The sequence below is a fragment of the Rhyacophila brunnea genome, unplaced genomic scaffold, assembly GCF_057557595.1.
Source record: "Rhyacophila brunnea isolate RB1 unplaced genomic scaffold, BYU_Rbru_1.0 scaffold_17, whole genome shotgun sequence".
In the NCBI taxonomy this organism is placed as follows: Eukaryota; Metazoa; Arthropoda; class Insecta; order Trichoptera; family Rhyacophilidae; genus Rhyacophila; species Rhyacophila brunnea.
In genome coordinates, this window is record NW_028232827.1 from 7,823,000 (window position 1) to 7,846,023 (window position 23,024).

General features: G+C 34.4%; 1 protein-coding gene across 1 annotated transcript in view; it reads left to right on the forward strand.

The window, feature by feature from the left end:
- Wdr24 (WD repeat domain 24) overlaps positions 1–23,024 on the forward strand; it is a 43,221-nt gene continuing 20,197 nt past the window's right edge. The window contains exons 1-5 of the mRNA XM_085944967.1: positions 1–307; positions 2,209–2,325; positions 4,268–4,383; positions 5,723–5,829; positions 7,417–7,630. Of these exons, the coding sequence (XP_085801093.1) occupies positions 184–307; positions 2,209–2,325; positions 4,268–4,383; positions 5,723–5,829; positions 7,417–7,630 (678 nt within the window). The 5' untranslated portion in view covers positions 1–183. The remainder of the gene's footprint in view (positions 308–2,208; positions 2,326–4,267; positions 4,384–5,722; positions 5,830–7,416; positions 7,631–23,024) is intronic.

The following is a 23,024-nucleotide window of genomic DNA, read 5'->3' on the forward strand; positions in this document are numbered from 1 at the left end:
AGTAATGTTTAGTGTTTACTTATGTATTGTGCAAATAGAGTTTATATTTAATTCAAATACACTTATTCCGTTTAAAACTCGATCTCTCGCGTTGCATTTATTGATAGGGAAATATATTTGGACATTGTACAACAATGTTTGTCGAGACGAGGTTGTAACATTTGACAACTTGCTTTACTTCAAATGTTGAAAACGAAAACACAGAATAACATGTCTTCTAGCACAATATTTGTGTCCCAGGAAGGTCCGGCAAATGCACTAGCACTTAATAAAGACTGCACTCAAGTTGTCATAGCTGGGAGAAACGGTAACTAAAACATTTTTATATGAAAAAATAAACACAAGGTTATGACAGATGAGTAGGAGTGTTTTGTTTTTGATGACCCTAGATATTACAAATAATTGTAATTATCGATATATATTGTATTAATTTAAAACGAAGGTGTCTGTTTATATAACTTTCGTATCTTTTAAATTTATAATGATCGGGGATATTAATATTATACTTTTCGTTGTTGAAAGAAGGCAAACGTTTTTGTTGCAACTTTTTGAACTCAAAGTCTTAAAAAAGTTGTTGGTAATTGTGCCGCAGAGGTGGACACGAGCTTTTATATTTTTTTTTTACGAAAACAGTTTATTCCATGTAGACAATTATAATAAACACCTTTTTCTGTCGGCGCATCGGCTTTTCGATCCAATAATCGTTTATTGAAAATTTAAATTTTCATACATTTTGATAGGTACACCATTATCACAAACTAAGATTATATGAGGTAATATTAGGTTGGGGTAGGTTAGATTAGGTTAGGTTTGGTTTGGTCTAAAAAGAAAGTTGTAAAATCTCATGTCCACCTCTGCGGCACATTTACCGAGATATTATCTTCATGATTCGTTAACCCTAAATTCTACAACTAGATTGCAACAAATTTAAGAGGGAGTGAACCATTGACAACAATACTGATTAATTATTAGACCCAGAGCAAGGACCCAATTAATAGGTTGTGCGCACAGAACAGATTAATAAGATAGAAACGCGAAAGCCAGTTGTCATAGACCATGACTTTGACGGCAGTTTTGGTTTATGACTTAATGAGGGGCAACCCATTAAACACAAGATATACAAAGCCCACCTAATGCCTTCAAATATTACTGATATTGGTAAATGCGTCGCAGAGGTGGACATGAGATTCTCAACCTAACATTACCTCATATCATGCGCATCAAAATATATGAAAACTTCAAATTTTCAATTAACGATTATTGGCTCAAAAAGCCGATGCGCCGACAGAAGAAGGTATTTATTATAATTGTCTACATGGAATAAACTGTTTTTGAAAAAAAAAATTATTAAAGCTCATGTCCACCTCTGCGGCACAATTACCCTGATATTAAATCGTCACTGTTCTGGCAGAAGACACTAATTCGAAAAAATGACATATTGAGTTAGTTATACGAAAATCTTCCTTATTTCAAACTTTACGGTCTAAAAACCTTCTTAATAAATAAACAGTCTTTATTTTAAAGTCATCCTTTTTACGATTACTTAATAAACTCACATGATAGACCATTTCAAACATTTTAACAACTTCAAAGTCAAATTACTCAAAACTAGTATTCTCCAGTTAGTGTGTTTTGCCAGAACAGAGACGAATTACACGTACATTTAAATTGATCCCATATTTCTCCACACTCAAGAATCTTACAACTACATTTAGAAGTTAACGCGCATGTCTAACAACTGTTTCTAATAATAAAGACTTAATTTCACAGCTATTCTGTTGAGGTCATATCATTAGTCTATCTTGTAAAACTAATGTAGGTATCCCATTCAGGTCAAAATTAGATTTTTATTAAATACGGTAGGTAGTAAATATATTGTCGAATATACAATTCCGTGTAATCATCAAAAACCTTGTAATTTATGTACATACAACGGAAAAAATTGTAAAAGTCATTAATACCACCACGAGTGGAATATATCGCAACGGGATTATTGAGTTGTTATTACCATGGTTACGATAGGGAATTCCATAATATAGTAATCAATGTAATAACAACTCATAATCCTGGCGCAGCAGATTCCACTCGCATAATTCTATTCCTGAAAAAAGGTGGTTTTGGATTTACGAGGTTTAGATGATAGACTGATGAAATGCTCCACTGAGAATCGAAAATGGTAATTTACTTACATCCTATTTTAACTTTCAGTTTTCAAAGTATTCTCAATTGACGATGACGAGTTCAGCGAAGTCTGCAATCTGCGCGTCGGCAAAAATCTTAACCTGAATTTCTCCTCGATAGATGTCGCTTGGAGCAGCATTGAAGGCATGTGAAATTATGTAACTAATTATAATACATAAATTTAAATTTCAGTTTGTATTCTCTATACCGTTCCGCCTTCAAAATCTTCAAAGTATATTCTGGAATTCTAGACGACCTGCATGTCTGCGTGAAACTCAGACAGAGATCAATAAAATATTCAGTTAGTCCAAATTTTTTTTGCATGGTGGATAGTGACAGTTATCACAAACATATTATTGTATAGGTGAAAAACACATTTGTCCAAAATTAATGAACAGACCAATATATAACACACATAGTGAATTAATAAATCTACGCTCCGCTGTAATGGTAACGTTAGCGTGCAAATTCAGTTCGTAGTAAGTGGCGACATCTATTTGAAAATTTACATCACTAAAATACGAGGGTGGGTCAATAATTCCTTAGAAAAAAGCATTAAAACAGTTTTTATTTTTGTATTTTTTTTTTATTTCTCAACATAATCTCCTTGGAGCTCAATACACTTGGTTAGACGTTTCTCATTTTTTTTTAAACCGTCAGAAAAATAAGTTTTCGGAAGGTCCTCAAAATAAGCATTTGTCCGATCAATGACTTCTTCATTTGAAAAAAAACGTTGTCCACTTAGCCATTTTTTTAAGTTTGGGAAAAGGAAAAAGTCACTGGGGGCTAAATCTGGCGAATACGGTGAGTGGTCGACCAATTCGAACTTTAATTCTTCAATTTTAGCCATTGATCGTAAACATGTGTGAACACGGGCATTGTCCTGATGAAAGAGGATTTTTTTCCTGTTTCAATGAGGCCGTTTTTCTTCAATTTTGTTTTTTAGCTGGTCCAATAAAGATGCATAATAATCCCCTGTTATTGTTTTTCCTTTTTCCAAATAGTCAACGAAAATAATTCCACGTGCATCCCAAAATACAGTAGCCATAACCTTACCAGCTGATTTTACGGTTTTCGCCTTCTTTGACATGGTTCGCCTTTCGCAATCCACTGCTTTGACTGTTCTTTCGTCTCGGGAGTATAGTGGTGTATCCATGTTTCATCTACAGTCACAAAGCGACGAAAAAATTCATCCGGATTGCGTTGCATGAGCGACAACAGGGCTTTAGAGGCCACCACCCTATTGCGTTTATTGTCGACTGTGAGCAAACGCGGCACCCATCTTGCAGAAATTTTTTTCATGCCCAATTTGTCATGTAAAATAGAAATGACGCTAACTTTTGAGATCCCTGTAACCTCAATTATCTCACTCAACTTTAATCTTCGGTCACTTAACACCATATCGTGGATTTTATTGATCATTTCTGGTGTAGTCACCTCTACAGGACGTCCTGAGCGTGGTTCATCCTTTGTTGATGTACGACCACGTTTAAATTCATTTAACCAGTTATAAATAGTTGCAAGTGAAGGAGCAGATATGCCGTGAACTAAATCCAACTCATTTTTTATTTCCTTTGCTGTTAACCCTTTTATATTAAAATGTTTAATAACAGCTCTAAACTCAATTTTCTCCATTTTCCATTTTTCCATTTTCCACAAGCAGATTTTTTTTTTAAATGTACGAAAAACACACAACAACCCGACCAATCTGATTGAAACTTCGCAGCATACTGAATCGGTAGTGCCGCTGCATGAAAACAAACCGCTTACAGTACTAGTCGCGCCACTTGTCGGCTTTTCTAAGGACTTATTGACCCACCCTCGTAGTTTTCCTTTTTACGCAAGCTTTGACAAATTTTCTGTGAACCGGCTGGGAATCACCGAGGTAGACAATGACTGGATCTATGCGCTTCCCTCTACCCACAACTCACTCCACTATAGTGCATTATTTTTTGAAGAAGCATGTTTTATGTTCAAATACGTGAGATTTAATTGTTCACAGTTCAAACATTTTCTTCATGTCTGATTGACCACTTTTTTATTTATGTGTAAATCATTCAATTTTATTACTTTGCATTTTTTTTAGAAAATACCCTCGCAACTGCAGCAACGAACGGAGCCGTCGTGGTGTGGAATCTCGGCAGATCAGGCCGATCCAAGCAAGAGCATGTATTCTTCGATCATAAGAGAACTGTCAATAAGGTATGACCAACGTGGATCCTTCTCTGAAAATGTCTCTTCTTTCCTTTCCGTTCATCTCCCTTCCGGCTTATTGAAAAGGAACCTTGAGACATGGCCTAAACCTGCTTTTATACACACTTACCAAATCGCTACTTCATTTCAAACGCATACTGTGCCAAAAATTTACTGAAGGCTAAATATTTTCCTCCTCTAAAAAACAAGTAGCTCTATTCCAACTAGATAACTCCATAACGGAACCATATTCTGAAACAGTTCCATATACAAGGCTGTTATCTAAATTAAGAGCCAATACATCTTGTCGAACAGAAATATTCAATTATTTCCGTAAATTATCGCCAAAGCAGTGCTGCGCGTGCATCATGCCACTGACATTTCTTATTATGTCACATTGACATTTGGTTAACTTAAAAAAAGTGTCGAACTGAAATTATGTATACACTATATTATCACAGTAAATAATTATCACAATATCAATTTAATATCGAGTTTTTATTATACGTAATGTTAAAACATAAACGTACTGCTGAAAATATCGATGTTGAGAATCAAAGTGTGGATAAAAATTCAATCACACGTCGTTCTTTTTTTTTTTTTGTATTTGTTTCTTTATTAAACACCACAACAGGCCGTGAAGCCCAATAATAGTGGTAAAACTCCCAGGCTTGAGGAATTTACATATTAGATTATGTAAATATATTTTGACCTCACCGAGAATCGAACCCAGAACTCCGGAATGGAAGGCCAGCGCCTTACGCACTGCACCACGATAGCCGCCGAGAACTTGGATTTCTTATGGCACTACATGGAATATTCTTCATAAAGATTTGCATTCAAAGGCGTATAAAATACAGTTAATACAAGAACTTAAACCGAATGACCATTCGGTGCGTCGAAGTTTTGCTGATTAGGCTTTAGAGCAAATTGAAACAGACCCATTATTTCATGAAAAAATCATCTTCATCGATGAAGCTCATTTTTGGTTAAATGGCTTTGTAAATAAACACAATTGTCACATTTAGAGTAATGAAAACCCACATACTATTCTTGAAAATCCTTTACATCCACAAAAATTAACAGTTTACGGTCTGGGGATGTAATTGGACCGTATTTTTTTGAAAACGAAAATGGCAAAGCAGTTACGTCAATGGAGAACACCTCAGTAGTACTAATTATTTCTGGCATGAATTTGACGATTTTGATCTCGACGATATGTGGTTCCAACAAGATGGTGCAACATGCCATACAGCTCGTGAAACAATCAACTTATTGAGAGAAAAGTTCAGTATATATATTTCTTATTTGATAACCCTATAATTACATTTGATTCACTTTGTTTTAGGTGAGCTTTCACTTAACGGAGCCATTTTTATTGATCTCCGGCTCTCAGGATGGGATGATGAAATGCTTCGATCTACGTATGAAACAAGTGGCTAAAACATTTTTCAGGTGAATATTATCAACGACAATATAAATTGACATTTCAATGACTATATCAAAATTTTACGTTGCTACTGTAACCTCGTGTCATAAGCGCCGGCTAGATGCTCATGCTTTACCATAAACTTACCTGCGCAAACTGGTTTGTATCGGGAAGCTCATGTGAATCTATGGGAAAACTGTAGCTCGTGCAAACCGAAAAGTATTCCGTATTTTTTTGCACAAACTATACAGCGCAGGCAATTCACTGCCTGAAAGTTCACGGCGAATTGTGCTACTGTGAAATGTAATACGTACAATTTACATATGACCTATTTTTCATTGGTAGAGAAAACGGTCGAGTTCTTCCTAGCTCAATTATTCAACTGCATTGTAAAGATGAGACGAGTTATCAAAAGCCGAATTTCCCTTTTTTGCTTGCTGTGTACGGTAATGGGCGCGAGTGAGGCGAGGGTAGATTTAATATTATGTTCTGCTCGAGCCTGTCAACCCTACATTTGAGTGAGCGAAAAAGACGAAATCAACTATTGCGACACAATGATGGTATGGTATAGAATAGGTCGTACTGCAGTGTTGCCGAAATTTCAGTAGATCTGATTTCTCACGATTTTTCAATATTGATACACTGATATTTCTATTGCATCAAAGATGACTTTATACATTGCTTTTATAAAGATACCTACATATATTAATTATAAATCGTTGATTTTTATCCCTATATTTTTGTCAATCTACTGATATATTTGGCAATACTGGTGGTGGGGAAGGCAAGTAGTAGAGTTATTATCCCACCATGCAATTTTACTTTACTCTACCAAGATGAGATAAACACACTTCTTAGATTTAGTCTAATAGTAAAAAAAGTCTCCTGCATCGCTATTTTACTATGGGGTTATTATCTTTTTAAAATATAAGGTAGTGCTATGCAATTTTTGGTTAATGTGTTAAAAAATCGCTAAAAAACACAATGAATTTTATTTGACCTCGAACACTATTTGGAAAACACTACTAGAGAGCATCAGACTGACTGCCTTTAACCTTAGTGATAGGTAAGGGGCCCGCCAAGATCCTGCCATGGGGGCCCGCTTCAGGATGTGGGGGCCATGACTCTACTTAGCTAGTACTTGCCAAAGTACTCTACCTCTATTAAACATACCACATAAGCGTGAAGTTCGGTAGTTTTACAGGAAATATAACGTAGTTAGAGCGATGCCGAGCGAGGAAAAACGATGCGATAGGCTTCTTGTAAGAGCAGTCAGAAATAATAACGGTAACAATAATAAATTTACCCTATATAATTCGTGCGCAATCTGCGCAATTTCAAGGTTAAGTTGTTCTACTATAACTCTACCAATGAAAACCAGGTTTTACTTTGTTAAGGATAGGTTTTTTCTTGTTATAAAGTGGGTAAAGAGAAGGGTTAGTTGTGTCATTCCGATCCCACCATCTTCATTTTTCAAGTAAAAAACGGAATATTACCATCTATTGATTTTAAGAGAAACTTTTTTGAGACGATATCCTGCCAAAAATATTGACTTTAAAAATCAAATTGGACCTACAATTGGAATTACACTGTTAGTAAATTTTATATTCTAGCAATGCAGAATCCGTCCGAGATGTCCAATTCAGTCCACACGCCCAGTACACCTTCGCAGCCGTCTCGGAGAACGGTAATGTGCAGCTATGGGATGTCCGGAGAGCGGAGAAGTGTTTTCACCAGTTCACTGCTCACTCAGGGCCTGTCTTCGCCTGTGACTGGCATCCTGAAACACAATGGCTCGCGACAGCCTCCAGAGATAAGACTATTAAGGTTAGTGACAAAAATTGTGTGTGTCTATTGGTAACCGTATACTGAGCTTCGAGAACAATTGTTTGCAATGGATACTGGGTATACGGTGGTATAACTTTAGGAGTAACGAAGAGATAAGAGAGTGAACGAAGCAACCATCACACTGATAGTTAAGAAGCTTGCCTGTTCTTCAAGACAACCAGATTCGGACATCCTGGAAGACCACTAAATACTATGTACATAGTGTATACGGCAGAGCTACAGAATGCTGGTGAATGACCTGGAATGATGCAAGAAGACTGGCGAGCGACAGGGTTTCATAGAGGCGCCGTGTGTCTCTACAAACACGTATTTCAAAAAACCCAACTTTTCAGAAGAGGCAAATGACAACTTTATTCTTTCAGTTTTTAATTTAAAAATAAATTTTCTACTATGAAACATTCATTTAGTATGGTTACACATATTTTCATGAAAAATATGAATGTTTCTTCAATTTATCGCACTATACTTTCGACCGATCAGTCATATTGTCGAAGATACAAGAATGCGTTGCAACTTTACTGTGAATATTACTGCAGTAAACACGTATCTTGACTTACGAGAAAGAGCTTCAGTATAATCATCTGTCGAGTTCAGTATTCTGTATACTTACAAACACGTAACTCAAGATACGAGTTTTTAATATTTATCAAAGTCTTTTATTGTGATACAAGTTTTTGTAATTGCTTAAATCTATTATGTTGTAAAGTATGTTTTGAGATATGTGTTAATGGAATATGTGCGTATTCAAATTCTGAATTTATTACATCAAACAACTCAAAACAGACAAAAATTGAGATATGTGTTTGTAGAAAATTACCGATGATATGCTCCAACTGGGGCGGACATGGTTAAAGTAGAAGAAAATAGTAGTTTGACATCTTTGATTACCAGCTACAATGACTTCCATAGAGTCGCAGTATTCTTTTTAATAATTTTGATTTCACCATTTATATAATAATATGTAACATGTTATATCAATTTTAAATCTAATTCGTTGATAATGTTACGTATACCCATTGTAAACGTTTGTTAAAAATAATAATATAGTATGTGTTTATTTTGCCATCCGTATAAATCAATAATAACTGTGCCAATAATCTGTTTACTTGAACGGTAATACGGCCAATGTTGATTCAGTCATCGAAAGTAGATCTGGTTTGTTTACTTGTTTTCATCGGTGTTATCTGATTTGAACCGGTTTCGATATCACAATTCGTGTCACCTCGGCGTAACGCAGAGCCTAGGCTAATGGACCCTGAACGGATCCGTCTAGCAGATCATGTGCTTTGTACTTTCCATTTTATGTGACGCAGAGTTACGCCTCTCCTATAAAAGTACCTAGACGCGTTCCAGGTGTTTATTTCAATACTAGAAAACTCGTTATTGGGGATATCAATAAACATTAATACTTCAATACTTTTCTCCTAATACTAATACCTGTATAAATACTTTTTCTTTTAATATGATTAGAGGAATAGAGGATTGTTGTTTTTATTTAATAAAACGCAACTATTTTGTAGTACTTGTTCCACTTTTAATCAAGAGATTAGGACCGGTTTCGTCCGCCTCAGAGGGACATTTTCAACTGAATACATTTTTTTAAAACAATATTTATCAAAAAAAATCCAAAGCGATAGAAATAATATAACAATAGGTACATAAATAATTATCTGTCCAATAATACCTTCCCAATAACAGATTAATTTAAAACTAATGAGGTTGGATATTAATATTTCATACTACGTCAGGGGCATTAAACAAATTATTTTAAATATTAACAAACCACAAAATATGAAACAATCTACGCTTGCAATAACATTAATATCAACAAATAATTATGATATCAACAAATAACAATGAATATTGACTAATCATAATTATTTGTTGATATTAATATTATTGTATGTGTAGATTGTTTCATATTTTGTGGTTTGTTAATATTTAAAATAATTTGTTTAATGCCCCTGACGTAGTATGAAATATTAATGTCCAACCTCATTAGTTTTAAATTAATCTGTTATTGGGAAGGTATTATTGGACGGATAATTATTTATGTACCTATTGTTATATTATTTCTATCGCTTTGGATTTTGTTTGATAAATATTGTTTTAAAAAAATGTATTCAGTTGAAAATGTCCCTCTGAGGCGGACGAAACCGGTCCTAATCTCTTGATTAAAAGTGGAATAAGTACTACAAAACAGTTGCATTTTATTAAATAAAAACAACAATACAATGCAGTTCCACCATGAATTGACAGTTAACAAAATAAAAGGAATAGAGGAATTAGGAATATGCCTCTAAACTCAAAAAAGGACTTTATTATTTTTATCCTTATTTTCTTATTCAATACTGAATGGTTACACACGAAATTTAAGATTGTAAGAGCCGTTTCACACGAGACACCAGTGTCTCGAGACGCTGCATTTACACATAAATAAATGGGTGCATTCAGACGAAAACACTAGTGTATCGTGTTCATTTATATGCAGTGGCGGCTCGTCCATGTGCACTGCGGTACTGCAGCAACCCCAAGCAAATTGAGACAAATGTAATATTATAATATACATAAATTTATGTATATTATATGAAAATATCAATATTATTAAGCGTGTAATCAGTTCGCCTGCGCATTGATACATTCAATGTCCAATAATAATATAATCATACACCAGGTACTTGATTTTGCACAGTACCGATTTCAATAGAATATTATTGAGTGGGCGACGGAGGGGCGCGGGCAGCGTTGCTCGCAGCTTCGTACTACCGGGCAGACAGTCCGATTTCAGTATTTCTCTTTCACTTAACGGGTGAGTGCTAAATAATTTTTAAAATGAAGGCTTGCATTCGGACGGTGCTGCTTTACGGTAGCGAATCATGGCACTTTATGGAAGCTCAGAGCAACCGTGTACTGAACTTCGAGAATAGATATTTGCGACGGATGCCGGTATGTGGTGGTATGACTTTAGGAGTAACGAGAACGCACCAAGCAGCCTCTCATCATACTGAGAGTGAAGAGACGATGTTGTACTTGGCTCGGCCGCATGCTGCACGTACCTGAAGAGAAACCCAATCTGGCTTGCCTGTTCTTCAAGCCAACCGGATTCCGGCGTCCTGGAAGGCCTCTAAATACTATATATCTATATATATATAGTGTATACGGTAGAGCTACGGGATGCTGGTATGACCTGGAACGATGCAAGAAGACTGGCTGGCAACAGGGATTCTTGGAGACACCGCGTGGTGTCCATATGCTCCAACTAAGGGGCAGATATAGCTGAAGACAAAGAAGAATGATATAAAACACCGAGAAATCCGTACATAGGTTATGGAAACAAAGCAACAGACTTCAAACCGGTATGCTAGTCGCCGTTTTGTTTTTGAGGCTGCCAATAGAAGAATAAAATAGTGAACTTGTTACCAATACATCCACACATATAATCGTACAGCTGTACAGTTGATCACGGAGGATATATTTTTGGTACGGTCATGATAAGCGAAATTTTGAACCAATATGGGATTTGTAAAATAGAATAGTTTAAAATGTGAAAACACTTTTTAATAATCTAAACAAAATAAAAGTTATGTAAAATAAAAGTAATATAACTTTGCAATTAACTGAATAAAATAACGTTAATTTGGTTCCCTGTTGAATGGCCTGTCTGCAGTTTGTATGTAAAAGTTGTCTATAACTGTCAAACAATCCGATAGTATGCATGTGATTCACTCATTATGATGATTTCTGGCAATGTGGCACATGTCAAAATAAGCGCTGGACAAAAAAATATTATTAAAAATCGATAGTGATATAACGAATTCGCACTAGTCTGGGTTGTGATGAATTGAGAGTTACCTGTTTTAAAAATTACTAATAAGTCTCTATCTAAAGTCAAAATTCTTTGACAATGTAGCTATTCATGTCAGGTGATAGACTGAGAATAATTTTCCGTTCGGCCTTCAAAGGGTCATCTATCTTTGAGTATTATTTGTTTATTATACTTCCTGACAATCCGGTTGCTACGCCACCGTTTGTCGGATGACGAATAAAGTATTTATTTACAAAACATCAAAACATTGGACAATATAATCTTTATGACTCTCCATACAAACAGTCAACACAAAAATGAGATAATATCAATATAACTGTTATGTCGGATAATATAAAAGGCTTGATGATATAATTAATAACGGACAAGTTCTCAATTTTGTTTCCCAAACTTGAAAACTTATTGTAACTGTTACGATAAGTGCTAATACTTCGATACAAACCTACCCTAGATAGCTGCCGTAGCGGCCGAAAGCAGTCTTGTGTATAGAATAGATGTCAATACCGTGGTATAGGAAAATTGAGAATACCAACTTTTTTTTCGGTGCCGTCTTCTATCGCAGGTTGATGACAAAATTCCAGTACATCCCTCTATCCTTCTCGTATTAGGTCACCAACATTGTTTCACTTAGAGGTTGAGGAATCAAGATTGTCTCCTTCTACCTACGCCTCTGCTGCCGTCTACCTTTCCCTGTATTATAAGCTGGTGTAAATCCTACTTCTATTGGAAAAAATATGGCCAAAGTATGCGGTCTTTCTGAGGTTGATCGTAGCTATATGTTCTTTTGGTTTATTGGCTTGCCTTAAGACCGCTTCATTGGTAATGTGATCACTCCAGGAAATCCTCATTGTACGCCAATATAGCTATAAGCCTCCAGTCTTCCTATGGCCCTACGTTTAGTTTTTGACTCCGTAGACCAGTGAATATCAATTTTTCTTTTTTGCAGTGAGTAGTGGTGTTAGGGTTTATTTTATTCCACATCTTCGACATTGCAATTCTTCACCCAATTTCCTTTTCGTCATTGATACTTGAACGAAGATTTAGACTACAATTATGACACTGTGGTCAGGTTTATCGACAATCATTAATTTAATTTTTGAGAAAGAGAATTATACAAAGCCTGATCAAAAACGATCCATGGGTGTGAGTGAGAAAGTATTCGGCACGTTTATATTTACGCAATTAGAATTTCTATGGCTCAATTAAATATTTTTTGTAAACGTAGCCGGTAAATATTGATTAAATGACTACAGTCATTTAAAAACGGCGAGCATGTGTTGCTGAATTTTATTGTTTTTGTGTTAAATATAAATTTAGTGGTAATTATTTTTAGTTAATTTAGTAGAAAATATGGTTTACTATGTTGCGTTTAAATTTGGTAGCTGTACTGAGAAGCAACATGATGGTATAACGTTTCATAGTTATGTTAAGAATAATAAAATTGAGGTTCTACTGTGCGTTTAGACGCAAGAAACACGGCTTCAATTTGCCGAACAATACCCAATGTCTTTATATTACTACTCTGAGGAATTATACCTTTCACAAATAGTAGGGAGCATATAAAACAAGGAAAAATCAATATTAAATAACATACAAGTGGGAAGGTCGAATAAAAAAAATATAAATAAATCCGATTTATCAAATTATGGGGTGACTGATATTATTAAACCAGGAACTTCTCCGTCAACTGACATCATTAAGCAGTGGTCAAGCTCACATATTGGCAGTTCAAGGAAAAAAAATATTATTTAATTTAATTACGTTATAATATTACATATTTTTTTAAAACCAGTGGTTTTACAATACCTATAATTTTATAATATATAAGTGTAGACAAGTCGTCTATTTTTGTAGCTTGCTAAAGGTGCTAAAATAGCTATCGACTTGAAAAAACATTAATATAATTCATATTATCGTTTTGTAGTACAGTCGAACTTGGTTATTACGATCTCGGATGTAATGAGGAAACATTTGTTAACATTTTAGTAACTAGACCGATGCCGCCGGGATCGGATTACGTTTATGACACTAGTTAAGTGTCTAAGTACCTAATTGGTGTTTTCGCCGACAACATTGGAAAAGTATCCACGCACATGGTTGAAACTTCATGTAAAAAATCCAAGCTTTGTGAAGTCAGTAGATACCTTCGTTACAATAAACAACTTCTTTTGTAAAGTTTATGAATGCCGTGCTTGTTTCGGGGATTTTTACAATGGTTTTCAGATTTATTAAAAATGTTGGTACTGTTCGGTTATCAGGAATACAGCAGAAAACACATTTTGAAAATACCCGATATACTGGATTATCTGTTAGTTTAGGTTAGGTTAGGTTTGGTTAAGTTAACCTAACAAATAATCCAGTTTATCGGCTATTTTCAAAATGTATTTTCCGCTGTATTCCTGATAACCAAACAGTACCAAAATGTTATGTAACGATACAACGAGTAATGATTATAAAGAGCAAATTCAGTCAGTCCCATCTTCCCCATAATAACCAAGTTGGATTGTATGTCAGTACAACCTGCACTCTGTGGAAGCCCGTAATATGATCTTCTTATGATAGAAAAATGATAATATTCAATTGAATTTTTTTTAATGTTAAGACTTATCTCCCTTTTCCTTTGGTGTGCAGTAATTATTTAACATAGATGTTTTAACCTCTCAGATTGAAATTTGAACCTTCAACTGGATTTATTCGAGGGAAGATAAATGATGCAATGTGTTCGTATTTTTGCAATCTCGGTTTATTTGCAACATTCATTTTATCTCTCGTGACCTATTTAATATTATCAAAATGTTTTATTATACCTACTCTGTCTGTATATTATAATCCCAAAATGCGGATACCACTCTTTACACATAATAATTGAGGACATTGATAAGTCAAATGACTAATTAGTTTCAATCTTTTTTTTAATGAAATACAATCATATTATACATACAATATACATATCGTGAGGCATCTATCGACAATTCAATACAGTGGTGAATTATATTATTATGTTTTAAGGCGAATACTCCACTTATCAAAAGCACGTAGCGGAAGAATACGACGCTTGTAATTTGAGAGTTTTTTTTTTTGAGAATGTACATTTTAAAGTATTTTAATTACAGTCGAACTTGGTTATTACGAGGAAGATGGGACTGACTGAATTTTCACGTTATAAGCGTTACTCGTTATATCAGAGAATAGGTATTTTTAAATGAGCGGTCACATAACACAAAAAGTCACAATTCAAACAAACATACACAATTAGAATTTTTCCCCGAAACAAGCGTGGCATTCATAAACTACAAAAGAATTTGTTTATTGTAATGAACGCTGGGAACGAATCTTGGATTTTTTTTTTTAACCATATGCGTGGATACTTTTTCAATCTTGTCGGCGAAAACACCAATTAGGTAGGTACTTGGACACTTAACTAGTGTCATAAACATAATCCGAATTCGGCGGCATCCTGTCCGATCGGATTTTATTGCTTAAGGTAGAAATGTTTTTAAATGACAAACGACACATTAACAGTTTTAAGAAAATTTTGACAATATTTTAGCTCGGTATTACCGATAAGTAGCTCGTTATAAAATTGAATAAATGTATGGAGAAAATCATAAATTAAAATATCAACGAATGTTTCCTCGTTACATCCGAGATCTCGCTATATCCGTGATCATAATAACCCAGTTCGGCTGTATTATGGGGCATCTATGTCCACAATTCATGTTCGATCCTGAGAGGATCTTTCATAATATTATAGGCCTCCTCAGAGTGGAGGTTATATTAACAGATTTTGATTTTACGAGAAATGGATGCCAGCCACTTGCTCAACCTATTAGGTCCATACACCGACTCCAAACACAAATTGAAAAACAATATGTGTATTTGCCAGACACAGAATTCGAACATGGGACCCATGACATTATAAGCCGACACTTAAGCCGCTCGGTCTTCGTGGCCAATTAATAAATACATAAGTATCTAAAAACATTAAAATAAAAATATTTTTTTATTTAAATTCTAAGATGAACTAACAATTAAAAAAAAAACATTACAAAATGTGAATTCGTTAAATCTTATTATTTAGTACAAATTTTTTGTGGTGATGTATATTATTAAAATTTAGTGTATTAAGATTTCTCTAACGTATAGAAAGGATTTTTGATAAATTATTCATAGTTTTAATGTGCATTATATTTATTTTAAAATACATTGATTTTTATAAAAAAAATTAAATTATGTAAGTATAACTCATTTATTTGACAATTAATTATGAAAACAATCTGTTACGAAGAGTAGATAAGTAACCAAAAATCTACACTTTGGTGTTATTATTTGGTTCTCATAAAATTTGTGTAAAACCATTTCTAACAACACTCCGTCAGTAAGAAAATCGGAATGGCAACTGAACGATTAATATTTGTGGTAACTTGGTAAACTCTATTTCTAAACGCATGTAGCATGGTTTTAGCGTTTACTAAATAATTTAAATTTTCATAACAGAAATAACGTCTTCTTCTATTTATAGTACAAATTCTTTGGTTAATATAATTTATCGGACATGCTCCCTGTCTTTTGACATTTATATAACATTCATAGATCATGTAGTTGTTTGTAAAATAAATCATGACGCTTTTCACGTGTTTCACTTTCCCTTCATGTACTGACCGTGAAGTGTCACTACATTTAGCGATCAAATGGTGGCCCTATTCAAAAAATTAAGACATTCAATATCTATCCACCTATATATAAGCCGAGCTATTCATTTTTTTTGATTGAACATGTGCAAAAAATAAAATAAGCACATGATATCTCAATATTGTTATCTTAAAATAATTATTATAATATGCCGTCAAGTTGTTATCTGCCTATTTGCAATATGCAGAACTGGTTTGTTTGGAAAACATTCAGTGTTGTGATCCCCTTTCGGTAAGGATTTGCTTGTCTGCGTATACTCTACGATAATCTTCGGTGCACTCTTCGTTGACATGGTTTCCTCGTTTAGCAGTCATCTGAAAACAGTACACGTTTGGTAAATATATTACTGTTTTTTTTAATTCCACCTAACCTAACATAACCTAACCTAACTATAAAAAAAAAATTGTAATTAAAACTTTTTTTAAATTCTAATGGCTTTAAATTCAAATTCCATCAAGTACCTTCGGTCAATAATATTAATAAAACTATTTTTATTCAATGAATAATAGATGAGATTTAAGAATGTAGCATTCTTTATTGAACATAGATAATAAACTATTTTGGTACTGTTCGGTTATACGGAATACAGCGGAAAACGCATTTTGAAAATAGCCGATAAACTGGATTATTTGTTAGTTTGGGTTAGTTTAGGTTAGTTTAGGTTGGGTTAGGTTAGGTTTGGTTAGGTTAACCTAACAAATAATCTAGTTTATCGGCTATTTTCAAAAGGCGTTTTCCGCTGTATTCCGTATAACCGAACAGTACCACTATTTTTTTTATTCAATAAATAATTCACAAATTTGAAACTGTAGCATTCTTTATCATTATTTATGGCATTACAACCCTCGGTGGGTCTTGGCCTCCTTCAGAAACTTCCTCCAACCTGTATGATCCAGCGCCGACACTCTCCAATTACTTTATCCGAGTATTCTTTAATCTCCTGTGGCGCAGTCCAGCCATCTCAATTTCAGTCATCCAGGTCTCTGCATGTCTGCAATCCTACTTGTTCAATTTTAAAAACTGTGGCAATTGCATTCTAGACCTGGGGAGAACTACACCATCGGCAAACTTTAAGAGCATACATAAGTGAAACGGAAAATAATTTTTAACAGTAGGTAGAACGAAATTTCGCAGTCGTCGCCAATCGGAGACTGACAGTCGAGGTGTGAGCACGTCAATTTGTTTTGTGATGGCGTAGGAGGAATATATTCTTAAATCGTGTAAAGATGACTAAAAAACGTTCCGCATGTACTTGAAAAAGAAAACATGTCAATGAATATACTATTATTATTACGAATATAATAATAAACATAACATTAAAAGGACGCATGTTGAATTTTTATGACAAATTATGTTTCGTTCGGCTCGCGTCATTTGCACAATCCGTGCATCTCCAAGTCACAATCTTTGTAGACCATGCCTCAGCTGAAGTATAGCCTTAATGTAATATCTTGCTCAAAATATTGCCATTGCACTGTAGGTAGAGTTCATTTTTCAACTGCGTGATGTAAATTGTATGTTAGTTACATTATTCAAGCGAACACGTTAGCAGTTAGCAGTTAATGCTAATTTACAATATCCAATGTGGGCTATTTTAGTCACAAGCGTACCGCCCCGATTGCGTATTCCATCCAATGCAAATATTCTTTTACATAATATCGTGGGTATTCTGCGAATAAGCATTAAGTCAAAAATACTAGTTTTGAGATAATCGAGTTTGAAAGTTTGGATGGTCTTAACTTGTTTTATACATATAAAAGGCAAATTTCTTTCTGCGATATTGCTTTGAGTATGACTTAGTGCAGTTTCGCACGCAGAATTTTGTGAATACAGCCTAAGAATGAGAGAAGCAAATGCACTAAATCCCTTTAGTGCCTTTTCTCTGAATTGATGTATGTCTTTTTGACTTATAACATAAATTATCTTTGCCAGTTTTATAGATATGACTGTGTGTGTTTTTGTAGACTATAGAGCGTACTCTTAATAAGATTACCTCATCATTAAGTCAAAACAGCAAAATTTTGACTTAGTGCTTTTTCGCAGAATACCCACGATATGTAGACAGTTAAGATAAGTGTTCAACCACAGAACAGATTAACAAGATAGAAATTTAAAAGCCATCCCCACGGACCAATTATAATAATAAATGCATTAACTATTAAAATAACATATTCTTTAACACATGCTTAAGTTTATCCCATATTTTTCCACACTCGAGATCTATAACCTTGTTATGGGTTGGAGTTATTAAAAGATATTATTAATTATATTTAATGTTGTCCTTTATTTCCTCTTTATAACATAAAATCACATAACACTTTTACTGTTATACTAATATAAAGTTTGAATATTATTAGGTACAATATGTGTTTCTGGTTAGAAGTCCAACTGAAGAGTGTTTTTTATATTACTGGATAACTACTAGGCAGGAATAATATTGATGATGCAACAAACCAAAAAATGAAACAAGATTTAACATGTAAAATAATGAACTCATTGTTCCAGCCAGTCGAAGCTATTGGAATGTTGACTCACTATAGTTACGTAATTTGAATGGCACATAACAGCCTTTTATACTACACCCAGTAGCTCAAGCCTTCTTCTTCTTCTTTCTCGGCACTACATCCCGGGGCGGGATTTGGCCTCCTCTACAATTGTCCTCCACACGCTCCTTTCTCCTGGCTGCTCCTCTCCAGTCTCCAGCCCCCCCCATCTTTCTCCAGTCCTCTTCGATACAGTCAGCCCACCTCTTCTTTGGTCTGCCCCTAGACCGTTTCCACTGTGGGATCCACTTGGTCATGATTTTTGGCGTCCTGTCCTCAGGCATTCTCTCAACGTGTCCAGCCCACCTTAGTCTTTGGGATCGACAGAATTTCACCACCGTTTCATGTTTTATTAACTCTTCCAACTCGTGGTTCATTAGCTCAAGCCAGTTCCGATTAATTTTGTGTCCAACGCATTCAATCTTAAGGCATGTGCTAAACCATAGAACAGATAATAAATAGTAGTATACAGTAAAGTTTGACGCAGGGTTTTGAATGTGTGAGACGAAAATAAACCACGCATTATAGACGTGCAATACTGTGTATAATACACCGATATTAAATGAGGGTCAATGCATAAACCGCCTGCAGTTGTCAGTATTCGACGTATGACGTCTTTACTCGAGATCGGTTGCCTGCTTCTCCTTACCCGTTAGTATTTCAGTTCCCATTATTTTTGAGTTCCCTGTGCTAAACTAAGGTGTTAAAAAGTGAAACTGAAAGTTGAAGCGAAGTTGAAAATGAAAATGAACAAGTGTGGACGTGGGTAATGTTTCGTGCAAGTTGTCACGAACTGTATATTTGTGACTTGCATTTCCTAGGTTTCCCGTCATTGCTCAATTTTATATTCGTCATTGCGATATGGAATGCATTATTTTTCTTTCATTAAATCATCGTTGTGACTTTGTCTGCTCATTAAGATAACAAAATAATAATTGTTATATGCATTGTTTCTGTTGCTAAGTGCTCGCTCTAATCTTTTAACAACTGATATAACCGGTTTATCACAAATTCAGATGATTCAGGTGGCTGTATGTCGAATACAGATATATGTACATTGTATTGACTTTAACAGGGCCACCATTCACTCTTCCACTATTACAACCAGGGGTGGCTCTACCTTAAGGGTTCGCAGGGACCATCCCCACATCCCTATCATATCAAAAATACATGTCCAATATTTTTATTATTGAGATAATATAACTATAGTCCAGTCAATGAATATATTGTAGAGTGTATAGAATATGCGAGAATTTTTAACTTCAAAACTTTGTTAGGAGTAGTTAGTAGATAAAAGTCCCCGCCCCTGGGAGGTGAGCTTAAGGCGGAAGGGGATCGAAAGGTCCCAATTTTTGGTTTTTCACTTATATCTCGGAAACGGTGCATGTAGAAAAAAAATGTTTCAAATAAAAATGAAAGTTAATTAAATTTCCTATAAAATTGTTTCTATACATATTTATCGAATTCCTAACAGTTTCCAAGATATACGCTATTGAAAATCGATAATTTATAATAAACTAACCAAGTCCTGAAGTCAAAAATTCTCACATATTCCATGCACTTTACAATATATTCATTGACTGGACTATAGTTATATTATGACAATAATAAAAATATTGGACATGTATTTTTGACATGATAGGGATGCGAAATTCCCGTATCTGTAGTTATTTTAACAAAAATAATACAGCCATTTTGTAATTTTAGTATCTGAACATTGCAGAGATAAACCTATAATACCCGTATCTTGCTTCTAAGCTGTCAAGCGTATTGCATGATGTGTGTTGAGTTCTGCTTCAAAATGTCACTTTTTAATTATTTAAAAGGTAAAACAGTAAGTGTTATAACAAATTTGGATGTTTATCTATATATTTTATAACATTTTATTGGATGTTATCGTTATATTAGGCGTTATGTGCTTTGCTTTACCACTTTTTACGTTACGGGTTATTGGCATGCTATGTAGTTGCAACATGTGTGAACTATTAACAGTCAGATACGGGATATTAAATATTTAGCTTTTTTAGCTTCCTGCACAATTTGTTAAAAGTCACTTACGGGATATTAACATTAGGCCGTTAGAAAAAGGGTTTAACTAAACCTATTCTTCCTCCTCCAACCTCCCAGCATTTAATGGGATAACTCTTCTATTATTTATTTCTATAATATCAATCATATATGACGCAACACAAACTACAAAACTCATTAACTATCAAAATAATAATATTAAACAATATTTTTTCCCAACACTCGCCTATATCTGTACTTGGGTGAAGATTTTACTTCCTGAAGAGTTTCTTTCTGCCGATTAATGTATTGGTAAAATTCACCACATGAGTAATTATCATGTTGAATTGAACAAATAATTCCGAATTAACTATTTCTTTTATTCAATGAATAATCCACAAGATTTAAGAATATACCATTCTGATTATTGAACATATATAAGAGCGCTGATGAGTAGGTATTAAAAGTGACCAATAGTTAAAATTTGTCGCAATTAGTATGTCACGCCGTAGCATATAGGTTAAATGCGACGGAATGGGGCGTAAACCCGTGGAGATGCAGGGTTCGATTCCCGGCCGGGGTGGCTTACTTTTTTCAAAAAGATTTATTCTATTGGTTATAATATACTCTCTCAGAAAGTGTTTTTCTAAATTATATATGTTAAATAATTCCGATTTTATCAACTCAACGTCTGTTTTTCGCATCTGACCATTTTAAATTCATCTGAGAGAATTTGTTGAATAATCATGGATTTAGTTGTCCAGCGCGGGACAGTCTATTTGTTGTTAAAAATCGAGACGTCTGGCAACGCTGATGAACGCCCTATGTACAGATGACTAAGATTTTTCTAAGAGGTGTTTCAAAATTATGTATTGAAACAGATTCGTAACCAGATTGCCAACATTGCCAAAGATAAAAATGGCAACAACGTTTCAATGTTTGATTTTCTTTGATTTGCCAATTCTAACGCAATACAAACTTTCCAGAATGTAGAGTATACATTTTATAACCTTTTTTGCAGTTTTTACTACTGTGATACGCTTCTTTGCCTGAATACCTCGCATAAAATTAGATTAAATGATATTCACTTGTATTAATATAATATGTAGTAATAAATAAATAAATTGATAATATATGTCGTGTCCGGAAATTTGTACGTATGCAGTTCGCTGTATAACACTTCACCGTGAAATGTTGTTTCGAAAATATATGTGGGTCGTATAGTACCGAGATAAAATTCATGTCTAAATAAAACACGGTTCTTGTCGGTTTACAGGAAGCCAGCGGCAAACAAATTTTGAAAATAGACGCTAAAGAACGTAACGATTAGGTGACCATTAGATATAATTAGCATGCTATTTAAATGTGGTAATTAATTAGTAATTATCTAGTCAGCAGTCAATGTGTTAAGGTTGGTTAGGTTAGGTCAGGTTAGGTTTTCATTCTTGAATTTATGAATTTTGCCAAAATCGGCTACGAAAATTGAATTAATGTTCATATTCAATATAATATATACTCCGATAGAAAGCTCACGGCGAACTGTGCTACGGTGAAATATATTACATCATTTTCATCCTAGAGCCAGAGTGCATAGTTATGAAGCGTACTGCGTAATGTACTAAAAGTTTATATATATATATCATGCATTTCAATGATAACAGCCTATGCAATTTGTATGGATCTGAATGATAACTGCAAAATGCAGCTCTGGTGCACCAGTTGATAAGCTAAAGCGGTATTGCAAGTTCATTGTTCTCAGTTTGTTTACTCAACAGCCACCATCATAATTTTATATCTGTATGCTGTTCATATAATCACTGTTAATTTATTATGATCAAATATTTTATTATGAGTGGACATAATAATTAATAAATTAATTTTTGCATCACTTATTTGTCACACACAAAGGGTGAGTTATTTTAATTAAATTATTTTGTATGCAATGAATATTGCACAACATATAAGAATGTGGCATTTGTTATTGAATATACAGTGGAACCTCGATTTTACGTGTCTGTCATTCACATTTTCCCGCTATTTTCGTGTTATTTCTGTATACCAGTTTTGCGTTTTTATTTCCCGCAATTTACGTCTGAAATTCACCGTGGCACAGTTCGCCGTAGGCTTTCTTATCGGAAAGAGATGACCGTATGCCATACGGTCTCCAATTTTATTATATTGAATATGAACATTAATGCAATTTTCATGGCCGATTTTGGCAAAATTCATGAATTCAAGAATGTAAACCTAACCCAACCTAACCAACCTTAAACTAACCTAACCGTTTGAAACAGTACAAAACAAG